The following is a 16,119-nucleotide window of genomic DNA, read 5'->3' on the forward strand; positions in this document are numbered from 1 at the left end:
TTTGCAGGGATTATGCACATGAAGTACACATTTGTCTGTACCGACTTCAGTGCACTCAACTAGCTGTTAAACTTTGATAAAAGTACAGACAAGCTTTTCACTATCTTCTAAGACTATATTAGAGTGGCTTCCTGACAGACAATGGTTTTGCTGCAGAAAACCTTCAGCCCTGCAGTACTTATGTCCTTTGCAAAGACACCTTGTGTGGTGGTTGTCACAGTGTCACTAGTAGTGTGGCAGCTTTCCAAAATCTTGTGCCTGCAGAGGGATGCACAGGAGCCTGATGTACCACATCTTGCCTTTTTCATCATGTGATGCTGAACTTCCTCTGTCTCTGCAGGTCCCCTGCAATCATGGTGAAGTCTAGAAGAGTGCAGGTGCTCCTGATCCTGGTAGTTCTGTCCTTCCTTCTTATCCACTTCCTACCCTGCAGCAACAATGCCCATATGGAGGAAAAACCTTCTCCTGTCCACATCCTCATTCTCTCCTCCTGGCGGTCAGGATCCTCCTTCACTGGACAAATTTTCAGCCAGCACCCCAGTGTCTTCTACCTGATGGAGCCTGCATGGCACGTGTGGGTTAAGATGTACCAGAACAGTGCCAAAGTCTTACACATGGCAGTGCGGGACTTAGTCAGGTCCGTCTTTCTGTGTGACATGTCTGTGTTTGATGCTTACATGTCTAGCCAGAAGAAAAAGTCTGATTTATTTCAGTGGGAGACTAGCCGAGCCTTGTGCTCCCCACCTGCCTGTGACTCATTCAGTCGCAGTGACATAATCACTGCAGGGAATTGCAAAACCATCTGTGGCAAGTACCCATTCAGCAAGGTGGAGGAAGCTTGTAAAACCTATAGCCATGTTGCCATCAAGGAAGTAAGGTTCTTTGACCTGAAAGTTCTCTATCCCCTTCTCACCGATCCATCCCTGAACCTCAAAATCATTCACTTGGTACGTGATCCTCGGGCTGTGTTCAGGTCCCGAGAGAATACAATGGCAGACCTGAAACGCGACAGTAACATTGTTGTGGGGTCTCGGAAGACAAAGGGAGAAATGGGGCCCTACAACACAATGCAGGTAATCTGCAAAAGCCACGTTGAGATATACAAGGCAGGAAGTCAGGCTGCTCCAAGCTTCCTGAAAGACCGGTATCTGCTGGTTCGCTATGAAGACATTGTCAGAGACCCCCTAGCAAGGGCTGCTGAGATGTACAGGTTTGCAGAACTCCATTTCACACCAGAGCTTCAGAAGTGGGTCCACAACATCACCCATGGAAAAGGTGACGGAGCACAGGCCTTTGATATTGGGTCGAGAGATGCACTGAGAGTATCCCAGGCCTGGAGAAACACACTTCCCTTCCAGAAAATAGAAAAAGTGCAAAATGTGTGCAAAGATGCAATGGATTTGCTGGGCTACCGGCTTGTTCAGTCTGAAGAAGAGCAGAAAAATATGTCTCTGGATCTTTTGTTTGCCCAGAACTCCTCTGAGCATCAAATTTTGAAGGCAGAAAAGCTGGTCTCTGCATCTACTTTCTGAAGGCTGCAGAGTGCTGAACTATTCACTAGAGCCAAGGAGGACAGAGGGGCAGGCATAGAAGTGTAGGAGCATGCGTGGATGCAAGAACAAGTGGTACAAGAACCCTGACTACATTCAGGAGAGCTCCCAGCAGCACAGGGTCACTCTCCAAGACCCCTGGAGATACAGCCACAATGGAGGCTAAAGTAATGCAGGTTTGTTTTCCAAATTAATTATGTTTAGGTTGGAGCACACAGAATGCCAAAGGAGTAGGACCAGATGGCAGAAGCTCAAACCCCCCACAGACCACAGCTGAAGACTAGAGAAACCATATGGAGCAATTGCACTGCCAAGGAGGAGGAAATATAAAAGGAAGCTGAATAAAGAAAACATTGCTTGACATGCTGCCATGCAGGATATGTAGTGCCAGAAAAGACGCAGGGATGACCAGACATTTGGTTTCTGGAAAGATGTTGGGCTTTGGTTTGATTTTGTGTTGGGTTTTTTGTTTTGGGGGTTTTGGATTTTTTTTGTGGTTTGTTTTTTTGGTTTTTTTTTTTTTTGTTTTTTTGTTTTGTTTTTTAATAGTTGCATTTTCAAGTCCAGTTTTCCTTTTGCTCCATTTGCCTGAGTATCCAGCCTTGGTGGCAAAGGTGGGGAAATGTTTGTGTTCACTTACTGTATAATGGGAAAATGAATTAAACCAGCTAATGCTGAAAATAAAAACTCCTGGGTTTTCATGTGGAAAACCATTTCTGTGATTATGTGAATCCATTTATTTTTTAGCTGAAATAATTCTGTCTTCTAGCTTTCAAACCCAAGAACAGTTGTTTTCCTGGGAATTCCCACAGTCCACATGGGTGGCAGAAGAATTGATGCTAAGGTTGAGATCCTAAAGACAAGGTAAAGGCATAGATTTCATTGGCATAAATACCAAAACTGAGAAGACAGGTTAATGGGAATGGATTGAAGAAACCGAGAGAAGATTGGGAAGTTCTCCTATTGAAATATTTGGTGAGAGTATTTCTAGTCTTGGAGCACAAAAAAATAAATTTAATGGTCGATGCCATTCTCCACTGCCTCCATTGGAGGTGCCATTCTCCCACCTCCAATGGGAATATATAGTTCAAACCTGAACAACAGAATGGTTTTCACCTGGTTTTAAGTGTTCCAGAAGACAAGGAGAAAAACTTGCTACCAGATTTGGGGAGGAGTGAAATGCCTACAGATCCCTATTTCTGAATATCCTTTTCCATGTGTAAACTGCAGAGTCCCTTTAACACAGAACACTCACTGCCTTAGCAATACGGGTATCTGTATTCCTAGAGCTAAACCCCTAATCCCTGAAAAGGGCGGGATATTGTATTATGGAAATAATAGTCTTATTACTAGGGATCGTGTTGAAGGACAAAATCCATGCTGAGCAGGCAGCATTGGCCTCATGGTAGTAAGTTCACTGAAAGCAAGGTATCCTCCTTTACACTGTGTTTATGCAAATTTAGGGCAGGCAAGCTGACATAGAGAAGTGGGAGTTGCACTAAGCAACAGAAGCACAGAGCCACTGTTTTTCTTTATAGTCCCTTTAAAATAGACCTTAACATATTCAGCTAAAAGCAGCTAAAAGCCCATTCTTACTGAAGTTATAGTAAAGAGCTTCCTCCTGTAAGTGCTAAGCAGCTGGATTTTGAGCAAACATAGATTCTTTTTGGTACATTGCTACTTATCTTGACATTAACCAATGCCAGCTTGAGTGGCTTAAGTTTTATTATGAGTACTTGTTTTCAGTGGATGCAATTCTGTGTACCACGTGTTTACCTGAATAAAAGCCTCCACAGTGTTTCCAGTCAGTAAAAAAATTGGGTAAAAGTAACATATGATGCATTTCCCTAATGTACTGTTTTGAAAATTACTTACACCTCTGCTTCCTAAGCTTAATCAGAGAAAATGCAGAATTGTTGATTCCAGTATGTCTTTATTACAGTCCTTTAGGTATGTTTCCTCAATACAACAATTTGTAAGATTTTCTTTTTTTCTGGATACAGCAAAGTCTGCTGCCAGTCTTGTTACATGAAAATGTAAAGTTGTCTTGATTTGAGCAAAAATAACTTAAAATACTTTTTGGAGGAGGAAAAGAAAACCCAACAAAAATCCCTCAAAATCTCAAGATGCTGATGGTGACATGTAAAACTATGACGAAGTCCTTTGGCATATGCAATGAAGATCACAGAAGTCTGTTTAAAAACAAACATTAAGTTTACATTGTATAAGTTTAAAAGAGTAAACTCTGTTTTTAAACCAATGAAATGTAAGATGGCGAAGTCTCCAGTCAAAAGGACATTTAAAAGCTGACTCTGTCTGTTGCTCTTCAAACTAGTGCATACAATCAGTTTTTTATTGGTAACTCTAGTTATGAAAGCATAGAAATTAATTTATTTTGATGAATGCTGGCTAACTCTAAAAGGAAGCAAATAGGTAATACCCAATTCCAGCTAATAGTTTGTAGACCCAGAATTTCTGGCTGTAGAATTCTCTTTAACTCAAAGTTCTTGTATGCACTTTGCCACTTTGCTCACGTTTCCAGGTATACAAATATTGCTGCTCCAGGCAATAATAGAAAGAAACTTCTTTGAGCCACAAAAAGAACTTTCCTGACCTTCTGTGATAGTAGAGGAACCTGATAGGAATACGGAAAACCAAACTGTTCCAGCATGTTGAAAGGAGCATAACTGTGTTGTAGGTAAGACAAAGCACAGAAAACAAGGATTTTTATCATGGGAAAAGAGAACCAGAAGTAGAACCATACAATATGGTGTCATCTCTGGGTCCTCCAGGTTTTAACCTGGTAAAAGAGACCTAGACCTACGTGCATGCACAAGAAAGAGCATCTCTGAACAAGCAGTGCCTTTCAGGAGTTCGTAACAGAAGCAAGAGGGCAGCCTTGAGTAAACTGTGGTCTTTGTGTCTTAGTTCCTACGCCTACTGAGTGCACAAACACACATGGAAAGATTCTCAGTGTTAGACAATATGTCCATAAGGCTCTCCAAATGCAAAAACACTGTATGTGAACTCAGAAGTTTGCACTGCACCTAAGATTAATTGCTCCAACAAGACAAACTCACTCTTAAAATAAGTGCTACTTAGAATTATAAAAAGATAGAATAAATCTGACCATTTTATATTGCAGCTATTTAATTCATTCTACCTCTCACATTGAATTCTAGAGCAGTTTTGTTTAACAAGACCATTGCAACACTATGGTGCTGCTGACGTGTGTAAGCAGTCCAAGCTAGAATGGCAGTTTTCAGCTACAAGAGGTGACGGGTCTCCTGTTCATGAACCTGGTCATCAGCAAAACTTGAATTTCAAACCAAGCTGGTAATGTATCTAATGTAAAAAAAAAAGAAAATTACTATATTAGCTATGTTGTCTTGCATTCCCTCATTAAGTGCTTGTCTGGCTTCCACACGAATCTCAAATAACTATTCAAAGTCTGAATAGCACGATTATGCCAAATAATTCTCACTTTTTCAATCCAGTGAAACACTGTGTAGTGCTGTTTTAGCATTTATTTGGTAACATTGGTTAACTCCTTGAGTAATCAGTAGGTGTTGCAGTGGTTTCCTGAAACAGCAGTCTCATTATATTGTTTTTTATGTTCAATATAATTATTAATTATAATTTTAATTTGGCTTAACATCAGCCATTTCACAATCCACTTTAATTTTCCGAGTGCCACAGTGCAATATGCTAAAAACCTAAAATGTTAACTCTTTAGAGAGGTTAAAAAAGGGACAAACCAAACTTCGCCTTTGCCAGCCCATTTTATTTCACCAAAAGAGTGAATTCCAGATTTTTAAGACTCACTTCAAATAATATTAAAATAAGTAACCAGAGCACAATTTCAGGCTAAAAGTACTGAGTTTTTCAGATTACGACTTTATCCTAGTAATAGTGTTCTCTCTCAAATGCAGCTTAGGTGATAGATACATAACCTCTGATACTTCCCTCTTAACTTTAATTTCCTATCTCAACTATTACACATAGCCCTGAAAGCTGGTGTATTTTTCCCAAGTAGAATATACGGCTTGGTACAAGCATTCCTTTGATTAAAGCAGCTGCATCTTAGATCTGCAGAGATGCAAAACAGGCCTTTTAATACAAAAAAATTTAAAGCATTTCTGAAACTTCAGAACTCGATCAAATATTCCACTGTGTTTCTGAAATGACTATTACACTTATGCAACTGTTCTGGATCAGAAAGGTCCTCTTGTTAACTCTCTCTAAACACTATCCGCTTTGCTACATTTTCAGCTCCAAATTTGGCTATCAATTTATTTCTGACCTGTTCATCATCCTTTTGCAATTCTAAATCGTCCTCTCTGCTCCATACAGGGTACCCATCCAAGCGCTGCCCTGTCTGCAGAAAGTATGAAGTAGCTTCCACGTCACCACTGTTTTTCAGAAAGGCCTGTGTAACAGTGTGCAGGTCCACAGCAAACTTCTCCATGAAGTGCTCCATAGTTTTTATTACCTGTCCCACCACATTGGAAGAAGAACAAGTGCTTTGTGGTCTTTCTTGCCTTTGTAACTGAATGTCAGGGAAAGCAGAGTCCTCTGGCCCAGTTTTCAGCTCAGATGCTGTTTCTCCTGGGGACCTTCTCACTCCATCTTGTGTGGAAAGTTCTGCAACATCTGAAGAGTCACTTTCTGACTAACAGTAAGAGAAGTGGAATCACCAATTAGAGATGGTATTTTCTGGCAAATCTTTTACCACTGCAATCAACCAACCTTTTACTCTGACTCTACAGTGTATTAAAACCTCAGAAATTAGTAAGCATAGTAAAAGTTAGTGACTGAAGCCATATGTGTTAATGAGGCTGCACATGATCACAGAAATCCATAAACCAGAAGAGAGAATTTGAACAAACTAAGCATAAAAGGCAAAAGTAAGTGTTGATGCAACGGCAGGAACGTTTTTTGCCTGAGGTGAAACGATGACTTTCATTTGCTAGTACAGTTTTTAATGTGACAACCCCCATCACATAAACTTCCTCATGCTAACTTGCACAGGGAAGAAAAAATGCACCAGCCAGGCGCCATTTATCGCAAACCACATAGATAACAGCTCACAGTTCAGCCAGAGCAGAAGGGATATCGCGGCGCAAACTCATTTCATGTGTTAATCATGAGTTTCTGTTGTGCCATCTGTGACACCGGGGAAGGCCTGCCCCGAGCACTGCGCGCAGTGGAGGCTGCTGCTCCCCAGGCTGGCCCCGGTCGCTCACCTCCGTGCTTTCGAACTCCCGATTAGCTGCCGCGAACAGACCCCTGATCTGCGTGGGATCCTCCGTCTGCGGGGGCTCTGCGGAAACAGGCGCGGATCGTCTGCCAGGCCACAGCGACCCACGCCGGTCGCCGCCGCCACCACGCCCCCTCGCAACCCTGCCCCGCCGCTGTGGCCCCCGCTCACCCCAGAGCCGCGGCAGCAGGTGCCGCAGGTAGCGGTCACGCATGGCCTGCCAGCTGTGCCGCGTCAGGCCGCTCCGCTCCAGCTCTATCCACAGCGCACGGCCGCTCACCCGCACCATGCCCTGGCCGCGCACCGCCTGGAGCAGCGCCGCATCCTCCGCCTCCGTGAAGGCCAGGCGGCCGCGGGCTGTCAGTAGGAAGGGCTCCAGCGGCAGCCGCTGGTTGCGCTTCACGCACTCCGCCACGTACTCGGTTGAGACGGCCCCGTCGGGAGCCACCTCGCCGGGCTGCGCCAGGAGCACGGCCCCTGGCTCCTGCACCCGACACAGGCGCCCGCCGCCTGCCAGCACTAGGGGCGCCAGGCGCAGCTTGGCCAGGCCGGGCCGCAGGTAGAACCGCATAGGATGCCCGTCATCCCACAAGAACAGCGATCGGGATCGCGCTGCTCCGGCCTGGCCGCCCGCCATGGCCTCCCCAGCTCCGCCCGCCGCCGTCACCGCCTGCGCAGGCGTGCAAGGGCGGAAGGGCGGAGGCGGCGGCAGCTGCGGGGCGATGATGGCGGCGGCGGCGGCGGCGCGCGAGTGCGGCGTGGAGGAGACTGAGTCGCACCTCAGCAAAAAGTGAGGGTGGGCGGGTGATCAGGTGGGGCCGGGCCGGGGAGGTGAAAGTGAAGTGTGTCCAGCTGATCCGGCGCGTTGTCTCCGTCAAGGCGCCCGTTGGAGCGCTATGCTGAGCTCCGGCGCTGTGCGGCTCCGCAGCTGGGTCTGGAGGGCCGCGCCCGCGCTCCGAAGGCAGCAGGCGCTTCATGACCAAAGCAGGTCGGTGCTTTGCGTCTGGCTTGGCCCGCTTCTTTCCTTATGGAGTCGTGGAAGGTGGGGTCAGGAGCGCGACGGGAGCCTGAGGGCCGTGGGGGAGTAGGCTAGACCGCGAAGGTGGCTTCGGGAGCCCTACGTTACTTAGGGGGGAGTTTGCCTTCTCTCACTTACACGCTGCCTGGGGCTGATAGGCTCTTATGGACAAAATGGAGTGCTTCAAGTCCTTGAGCACGTAGGCACGCGTCGTCAAGGTCTGTCTAAACTATGTTTAATTTCGCTTTCACTTTCTGTGAGTGTTTGTATCGTAGGGGATTAACTGAAGGAGTTCAAAGTAGAAAATATTTTAACGTGTTAAAGAATTATTTTGACTATTGGAAAAAGTAAGAGAAGTGGTGGGTTTATTTGTACAGTTAGGTTTTGGCAGAATCCTGCCAATCATTTTCCTGTAGAAGTATTAGAGTACTTGCTGCATCCGGTTTCCTTCTCTTTTGTAGTGAGCTGAAGAGACGTTTAAAGGCTGAGAGAAAAATAGCTGAAAAAGAAGCAAAGCAGAAAGAGCAAAGTGAAAAGCATTCAAATAAGCCTTCCTTGACTTCTGAGGATAATGTTGGTACTGATGAGGAGAGCTTGGATCCAAATGTGAGCATCTGGTCCCACGCTTATTAGATGTTCTGTGAATCGGTCTTATTGACTTGCATTTGATTTTTTTATTCACGGGTAATTAAAAGGTTAAAAGGGGAGAGATGTATGTTTCTACATTAGGGCAGCTACATTTAAATTCACAGCCTGTAACATATTTTCAGATTCTAATAAAATAATTTGATTTTGTTTGTGTCTGGTGACAGCAATACTACAAGATCCGTAGCCATGCAGTCCAACAGCTTAAGGGCTCCAGTGAAGATCCCTATCCCCACAAGTTCCATGTTGACATATCTCTCTCAGATTTTATAGACAAGTACAGTCACCTGCAGCCAGGAGATCACCTGACAAACATTACCGTGAGAGTGGCAGGTAAAAATTTACCTGGGATACAGAAAAATATAAAGTTTTAGCTGCTTTTATTGATGGGTTGGTCTTTTTTGAATTTTGCTGATCTCTTACTCAGTCGTGAAGCCTTGTAGCAGTGTTAAACTATTCAGGACATACCCTTAAGACTGAGTGGATCTATACAACATCCCTTGCAACTATAAGATCAGGTTGTATGTAACATGGGTTCTGGGATCCAAAGTTTTTACAGTCTTATTTCCACTGGATTTGATTTTGAGACTTAACTGCTTCTCTTTCACTTAAATCACAAATCAGTTAAATAGTTCAGAGCTGCTGATTCTAAGTGGTAGTACTGTGGCTTTTGCTCCTGCACCCTTTCTGGTAGGGACTCTCTTCCTGATGTCTAGCATACTTTTGATATTTAGGTCGAATCCATGCAAAGCGTGCTTCTGGAGGGAAACTGATTTTCTATGATCTTCGTGGTGAAGGAGTCAAGCTGCAGGTCATGGCAAATTCCAGGTAAGTAGAGGTATTCCCAGCATTCAGTTTAGCATTTTGGGGTCTAGATATATGTATTTTGAGATAAAATATTCTATTTCATCTGTGGTTTGGCTTAGGCAGCCGAGTAATGTTTTGCTTTAGATGTTGTGGTTGACTTCCGGGTAAAATAACTTATATATGTATATATTTTTAAATGGATTTTGTCTTGTGAGACACCTGGGGACAGTTTTGAGTATTGAATTTTAAATAAACGTGCTTACATTTGTTTTGCAATTGCAGCCTCTACAAATCCGAGGAAGAATATTTCCGTGTTAACAGCAAGCTGCGTCGTGGGGACATTATTGGTGTAGAGGGGAATCCTGGGAAAACAAGGAAAGGGGAACTGAGTATTATTCCTTATGAAATCACTCTCTTGTCTCCATGCCTGCATATGTTGCCTCATCTTCATTTTGGCCTCAAAGATAAGGTATTTGTCATACCTGTCAGTCTTGGAAGCAATTTGACAGATCATGGAATGGTTTGGGTTGGAAGGGACCTTTGGGATCATTTAATTTAACATCCCTGCCATGGGCAAGAATGCCACAGATAGATCTGAATGGATGATGTTTGTGACCTGCTGATATTATCAGTCAACAAAGGAATATTAGTTTTGTTTTGGTATTTTTTTCCTTTGGCATGCAGCTTGTTCTAAAGATATGTGTTCTTTTCAGGAAACCAGATATCGTCAGAGATACTTGGATTTAATTCTTAATGATTATGTGAGGCAGAAATTTATAACCCGTGCAAAGATCATCACTTACCTTCGTAGCTTTCTAGATGAGTTGGGCTTTCTTGAGGTAAGGCATCAGTGTTTTTTCTCTCTGCATACTGAATGTGTTTACAGTTTTTTAGCTTCAAGGATGTTTTATATTCAGACTCATATACAAAGCACTTACAGAACTGACAATAATTGCCTCAGCATGGTGTATTTTATCAGCTTAATGTAATGGGAACAATTCCTTTCCTCTCTTTGTAAAGTTAAGATTATTTATCAGTTGGTGAGGTTATGGCTTGGGAACCTTTTTTGAAGGTAATACTCCAAACTACTACTGTCCTTTCCATATTTCAGTAAATTAGGGTGAAAACAACGTCTTTGAAATGTTGTTTTGCATCTTTGAAATGTTGTCCTGCCTACAGGACATAGAGCTGAAGCCAGTTCTATGTCCTGTAGGCAGAATTGGATTGTGTTGACCTAGGTGCAGGAAATTGCACTTGGCCTTCTTGAGTTCAATTTTCTGTAGTGTAGAGAGAGGATTTTATGATAATGCTACAGCGATGTTCCTGGCTTTGATAACATGAAGCCAGCAGGTTCACATTTGTAGTAAATATGAGTGACTCTTCAGAGCAACAGATGAATTTGTTATTACTGACTGGATGAAAAAAGTGCAGTTTTGTCCAGTGGACTTTAGTTTAGAATTGTTTTCATACACTGAAATGCTGAACTGTAAGTGAAATATAGATTTTTCATTAAAACTAGCTGGTTTGGGTTTTTTTGTTTGTTTGATCTATGCATTTCTGGTTTGGAAACAGATTTCATGAAAACAGGGGAATTTTTTTTGTTGTTACAGGTAGAAACTCCTATGATGAATGTAATTCCAGGCGGAGCTGTGGCAAAGCCATTTATCACATACCACAATGAACTGGATATGAATTTATATATGAGAATTGCTCCAGAACTTTACCATAAGGTAAAATGCAAGCCTCTCATGGTTAAACCTATATTTTTCAAACTGTATTAAAAAAAGCAAATGTAGCTAAAATGGAGATTATTTTTGAAGAAAGGTGGATTTGTCTCATGAATGAGTTTTGTAAGGTTGTGTTGCAGTTGCATGTGTTTGGGTTCTCTTAGGTTCTTTTGAGAAAGTGTATATACTAGATTTTCATTTTGTCTAGATGTTGGTGGTTGGTGGTCTGGACAGAGTATATGAAATTGGGCGTCAGTTCCGGAATGAAGGAATTGATTTGACTCACAACCCTGAGTTCACAACTTGTGAATTTTATATGGCTTACGCGGACTACCATGACTTAATGGAAATTACAGAGAAGTTGCTTTCAGGTGATGTATGCAATTTAAAAAAGAGTAAGAATCTCTGGAAGAATCAGATGTTATGTAGCATACTCCTTTTCTAAACCTCACATTCATTTTGTAGGGATGGTGAAACATATTACTGGGACTTACAAGATCACTTACCACCCAGATGGTCAAGATGGACAGGCGTATGAGATAGATTTTACTCCTCCCTTCCGGCGAATTAGCATGGTGTATGATCTGGAAAAGGTCCTGGGAGTGAAGTTTCCATCAACTGAGTGTTTTGAAACTGAAGGTTAGATGCTGAGTATGAATGTCCTGTAGTTCTTCGTTAACAGAAAGCAGGCAAAAGGTTGCCAGTTCTCAGGCTGCAGACTGTTAGCTGCTTTTTTTGCAGTAGTACTAACACATGGGATGTCTTTCCTCTGGTTTTGTTGGTTTACGTGAGTCCAGAAGGAAGCATTCATTCCTTGCCATCTTTGGCAGGATCTGACTCTTTTGGCTCTTCCTTGTTGAATATATGTGAAAGGATATACTCAAGAAGCTTGATGTATGGAGTTCTTGATTTGTTGAAGAGATCCAGCTTTTTGCTTCTTATTTCTTATCTCATGTGCAGTTGAGTTTCCATGCCTGTAATTGTAGCTTGGGTGTATGATTATTTGGGACCTTCTTAAAAATGTAATTATGTGCTATTTTATTCCTGGAATCGAGAGACATAAGGAAACAAGTTCATATAATTTATAGTGATTGTTTTTCCCCCCCCAGTTCCCTTCTCTCTCCCCCCCCCAGCCCCCAAATAATAATGTCCAGCAGTTATGTGGTGTGTGCTTAACTGTTGTCAAATTTCTGAAGTATAAAATAACTACTATTTTACTGTAAACAATTAAAACCAAACACCATTTCTGTAGATTAACATTTAAGCTCATGTTTTCCATGATGTCTACCATTGGGATTTTACAAGTGACTCCAAGAAATGTTGAAGGATTTAGTAAGAACAAAAAATGGTTGTTGGGATGGCTGTTCTAATTTTCGTCTGCAAATTCAGAAACTCGCAGGTTCTTTGATAACCTTTGTGTGGAGAGAAATGTTGAGTGTCCACCTCCCAGGACAACAGCCAGGCTTCTTGACAAAGTAAGTAAGAGTGCTATTTTTATAATCCTAATGTCTTTGAGGATCTCTCTGTGTCAACAGAAGTCTCAGAAGAAAAGGTTGAGCTGCACCAGGAAAAGCATGCTGCAGTGCACTTCAGCTGTTGTTATATTACAGTGAGAAAACTTGCAGTGTCAAAATCCTCTTTCATGTCGTCTACACCAAAGTGTAGTTTACTTATGTCTGCTTAACTTGAGCATTAGGGGATTTTAGTTGGATAACTGGTTGCTTGTGTTTAAAACAGATTTGCTTTATTGTAGGTCAGTTTTATCTATGAGATGTGTGCATCTGTATGTAGCTGACCAAAAGGGTAGGAGTACAATATCGTTCTATCAGCTGTATTTCTTTGTACCCAAATATTGTCTGATAGCTGTTCTTTTGATGCTTTTCCTATTGGCCTTTGCTGTAATGTGCAAATTGAATTATTATGCAGTTTTTGCTGTGTCGTTTTTCCTTACCTTTCCTGACTAGGATGCACTCTCTGTTGATGAAGACATTACCATAACCAGAAATACTTTGGAAACGTTTCAGATTTTTGATACCTTCTTCAGTAGCAAAAGAGAGGAAATTAGGGTGCTTGGTGAAGGCAGTGCTAGGAACGTACATAATTGTACACTGCATAATTGTTTCACTTTTGTTTTCCCAGTTAGTTGGTGAATTCCTGGAAGTCACTTGTATCAACCCTACATTGTTTTGTTTTTGTTTTCTCAGTTAGTTGGTGAATTCCTGGAAGTCACTTGTATCAACCCTACATTGTTTTGTTTTTGTTTTCCCAGTTAGTTGGTGAATTCCTGGAAGTCACTTGTATCAACCCTACATTCATCTGTGATCACCCACAGGTCATGAGTCCACTTGCCAAATGGTAAGAGTATGACACATGGTCAGTGTGTAGCTCAAATCTTCTACTTAATTAATTAAAAAAAAAAACAAGTTGCATATGTGAAAACAGATTTTGGTGGTGCGTAGTAGTTTAGGAATTCTAACACAAACCAAGATAGATATTGGTTCCTGAGCTGTAAAACCTATCATCCAGGGAAGAGGTGTGTCAATGCTTAGTACTTTGAAATTTTGACAGCTGTTAGTGTTAAGTGTGAGCAATGCCCCTAAGTAATGTATGTGCTGTTTGCTTCTGTAAGTAAGATTATTTTAAGGTATGTCTGTTTTGTCTACTTCACATAGGCATCGCTCTCTTCCGGGACTAACAGAACGCTTTGAGCTCTTTGTAATGAAGAAGGAAGTGTGCAATGCATACACAGAACTTAATGATCCTTTCCGACAGCGTCAGCTTTTTGAGGATCAGGCCAAGGTATGGTGTCTTGCTGATAGTGAATGTAATACAGGCATGTAAGCAAAGAGTATTTCCTATGTCTGTCCCAAATCTGTCATTCGTACCTACTGCTGAAAAGAGTTGTTACTAGTTTGAGTGTAAGAGTTGTTACTACTTTGAGTGAGTGTTTGTCACTCAAGTAAAAGTCTGGCATTAAAATGCCATTCCTTTTATAGGAATCTTGCTCTTTAAGGTAAACAAGGTGAAATACTGCTGTTGATGAGGGTTTTTTTAGTGCAACTTTGTTTTGGAATTTCTTCCCTTTTATTCCACCTAAAGTACTAATCTGGAAAAACACAAATGTGCAAAAAGTTCTCTTTGTCTTTCCCAGGTTGAAAGGGTTTTTTTTCCCCTAGTTAAGTATTTATGTAGTCATACAACATCATACTTCTAGGTTCTTAAATAAATTTTCATGTCCTGTAAGACTTTAAATGCTGTCTAAGAAATATCTTAATTTCCTGAGCAGAGTACTAATATATTAGGTTGATTCACAGGATAGAGGTGCACATTGGGAACTACTAGGCTTGCAGATTTATAATAGTGGATTTCTCTCTGTGAGCCTCCAAAAGGAGTGACTGAAATTCATTTTGTTATTAATTTGGTATACACATCCATGAATGCATGCTTGGCCACACATGACTGAGTTCAAATGATGTGGTCTGCAGAAACAGAGTTCCTGATCTTCATATTCTTTCTAATGGCTTCACAGTGCCTGAGAGGTTTAAAGAGTTGTCAAAGCCAGGAAAATAGATTTATGTTAACTAATGAACTTGATAGTAAATTTCAAAATGTTCAGTCAGAATGAATAATATTACAAGTACCTTTAATTTTTGATCTATTATATTTATGCTTGCTGCAGTTCCCTCATGATTATAGCTAGACTTTGCAGACATATGATTATATGTATTGAATGAAAATTAGCCTCAAAATTTAATGTAAAGGTGGAGACTGAGATGAAGGATGACAGTTTGCTGTAGGATTTTCAGGATTTCAAGGAAAAAAATCTGCTGTAACAGTCTTTTTGCAAAGTCTTCCTCAAACCTGTGAGCAAAAATGTTTGCTGTTTTGACACTTATTTTTGGCTTTTTTTCTCAATTTGAAATGGTTGGCTAATCTGTGTTTTTATTACTATGACTTTTGTCACTTGGAGGCTGTCAGGGTCAGGTATATTAGTTAACATCTCAGTGTAGGGTTTTTTAGTCTTCTACTTTAGAGGAAAAAAAACAGGCCCTATTTGTGGAGCAGCTACTGATGATTCCACCAATTATGCTGCTTTGTGGTTTCTGCAAACATTGAAAGGAGAGTTGCCACCAATAAAGAACCTCATAAGCCTTTGAAAGCAATTCATTCTGCTCTCATCTGCTGCCATATGGCTCTGAAAGACGGCTTTTACTGATGTAAAGAGCCTGGGCCTTTGCCAAGATAGGAAACTTATATGTCAGAAAGGAATGGAGTCTAGAACTAATTTGGGAGCACCTATACAAAGGACCTCCACAGTTCTCTGTGCTGAGATTTCGTCGTCTGTTACTCATTCGCAGCTCTATTGCGCTTTGGTTTCATCAGTTACATGGCTGCTACAAATAGCAGTGTTCCTCCTCTTTGGTAGGGGTTAGCAGGAGTGTCTAACTCTGTACAACTCACATTTTACTATTAATTTCCTCATTTAGGCAAAAGCTGCAGGTGATGATGAAGCTATGTTTATTGATGAAAACTTCTGCACTGCACTGGAGTACGGTCTTCCTCCTACAGCTGGCTGGGGCATGGGAATTGATCGCTTGACCATGTTCCTTACAGATTCCAATAACATCAAGGTAAGCATAAGCAGTGGTAGTGCCTTCCTACTGCTGGCTTTGTCAGGGAAAAGGGAATGGGATTCGGCAAAGCTGGTCATCTCTTCGACGGATCCAATGCCTGACAATGGAGCTGTGTGAGATGTTTGAAGCCGTGGAATCCCACCTGGGCAAAGCCCCTTGGGGCATTTGCTCAGCTATCTGAGGCCCGCGGCTGAGCAGCGGAGTCCGCGCTAGGGCAGCTCTCGCGAGACCTGCGAACGGGATGTGGTGATGCCGGTCGGTGCGGCCGCTGACTCTGTCGCTGTTCGCAGGAGGTGCTGCTCTTCCCCGCCATGAAACCGGAGGACAGCAAGAAGGAAGCGCAGCCCGGCGAGGGCACCTCTGTGTGAGCCTCCAGACCGCCGCGGGCACCTCCGCGTGAGGCCCGAGCGCGGCGAGGGCACCTCCGATTGAGCTTCGGCGAGGCGCATACCTTCAATAAAGGCAGCTTTCTCTGCAC

General features: G+C 42.3%; 3 protein-coding genes across 14 annotated transcripts in view; 2 read left to right on the forward strand and 1 right to left on the reverse strand.

Annotated features, from left to right (window-relative positions):
- The window catches only part of TAT (tyrosine aminotransferase), a 36,251-nt gene extending 33,988 nt beyond the window's left edge, over positions 1-2,263 (forward strand). For all 9 annotated transcript variants that reach the window (XM_071440940.1, XM_071440942.1, XM_071440941.1 and 6 more), the window contains one exon: positions 341-2,263. In XM_071440940.1, coding sequence (XP_071297041.1) covers positions 341-1,532 — 1,192 coding nt within the window. In that variant the 3' untranslated portion in view covers positions 1,533-2,263. The remainder of the gene's footprint in view (positions 1-340) is intronic.
- A 3,050-nt stretch (positions 2,264-5,313) lies between these two features.
- Positions 5,314-7,447, reverse strand: TERF2IP (TERF2 interacting protein). Of its 2 annotated transcripts, XM_071440961.1 has the most exons (3): positions 6,982-7,447; positions 6,797-6,873; positions 5,314-6,222 (listed from the first exon to the last, which is right to left on the reverse strand). In XM_071440961.1, the coding sequence occupies exons 1-3, from the start codon at positions 7,445-7,447 to the stop codon at positions 5,782-5,784; spliced, it is 984 nt and encodes a 327-aa protein (XP_071297062.1). In that variant the 3' UTR covers positions 5,314-5,781. The 2 variants fall into 2 exon arrangements, with proteins under 2 accessions (XP_071297062.1, XP_071297061.1); XM_071440960.1 differs by having other exon boundaries at positions 6,797-7,447.
- KARS1 (lysyl-tRNA synthetase 1) lies at positions 7,446-16,118 on the forward strand. Of its 3 annotated transcripts, none has more exons than XM_071440952.1 (14): positions 7,446-7,600; positions 8,290-8,434; positions 8,641-8,806; positions 9,208-9,301; positions 9,563-9,749; positions 9,994-10,119; positions 10,891-11,010; positions 11,216-11,378; positions 11,473-11,646; positions 12,397-12,482; positions 13,277-13,362; positions 13,680-13,806; positions 15,495-15,638; positions 15,932-16,118. In XM_071440952.1, exons 1-14 carry the CDS (start codon positions 7,446-7,448, stop codon positions 16,007-16,009), a joined length of 1,851 nt encoding a protein of 616 aa, XP_071297053.1. In that variant the 3' UTR covers positions 16,010-16,118. The 3 variants fall into 3 exon arrangements, with proteins under 3 accessions (XP_071297053.1, XP_071297055.1, XP_071297054.1); XM_071440953.1 differs by lacking the exon at positions 7,446-7,600 and adding an exon at positions 7,627-7,798; XM_071440954.1 differs by lacking the exons at positions 13,277-13,362; positions 13,680-13,806; positions 15,495-15,638; positions 15,932-16,118 and adding an exon at positions 13,147-13,230.
- Position 16,119: the final 1 nt, after the last annotated feature.

The sequence above is a fragment of the Agelaius tricolor genome, unplaced genomic scaffold (assembly GCF_023055355.1).
Source record: "Agelaius tricolor isolate 1412-34295 unplaced genomic scaffold, bAgeTri1.0.p SCAF_15, whole genome shotgun sequence".
Classification (NCBI taxonomy): domain Eukaryota; kingdom Metazoa; phylum Chordata; class Aves; order Passeriformes; family Icteridae; genus Agelaius; species Agelaius tricolor.

Bases quoted from the DNA above. Each gene is read 5' to 3' on its own strand.
- KARS1 (XM_071440952.1), top strand. From the start codon at position 7,446: ATGGCCTCCCCAGCTCCGCCCGCCGCCGTCACCGCCTGCGCAGGCGTG. The intron at 11,011-11,215 runs GTAAAATGCAAG...CATTTTGTCTAG, and splicing joins CTCCAGAACTTTACCATAAG to ATGTTGGTGGTTGGTGGTCT. The intron at 12,483-13,276 runs GTAAGTAAGAGT...TTGTTTTCCCAG, and splicing joins CAGCCAGGCTTCTTGACAAA to TTAGTTGGTGAATTCCTGGA.
- TERF2IP (XM_071440960.1), bottom strand. From the start codon at position 7,447: ATGGCGGGCGGCCAGGCCGGAGCAGCGCGATCCCGATCGCTGTTCTTG. The intron at 6,223-6,796 runs GTGAGCGACCGG...TCTTACTGTTAG, and splicing joins GGGAGTTCGAAAGCACGGAG to TCAGAAAGTGACTCTTCAGA.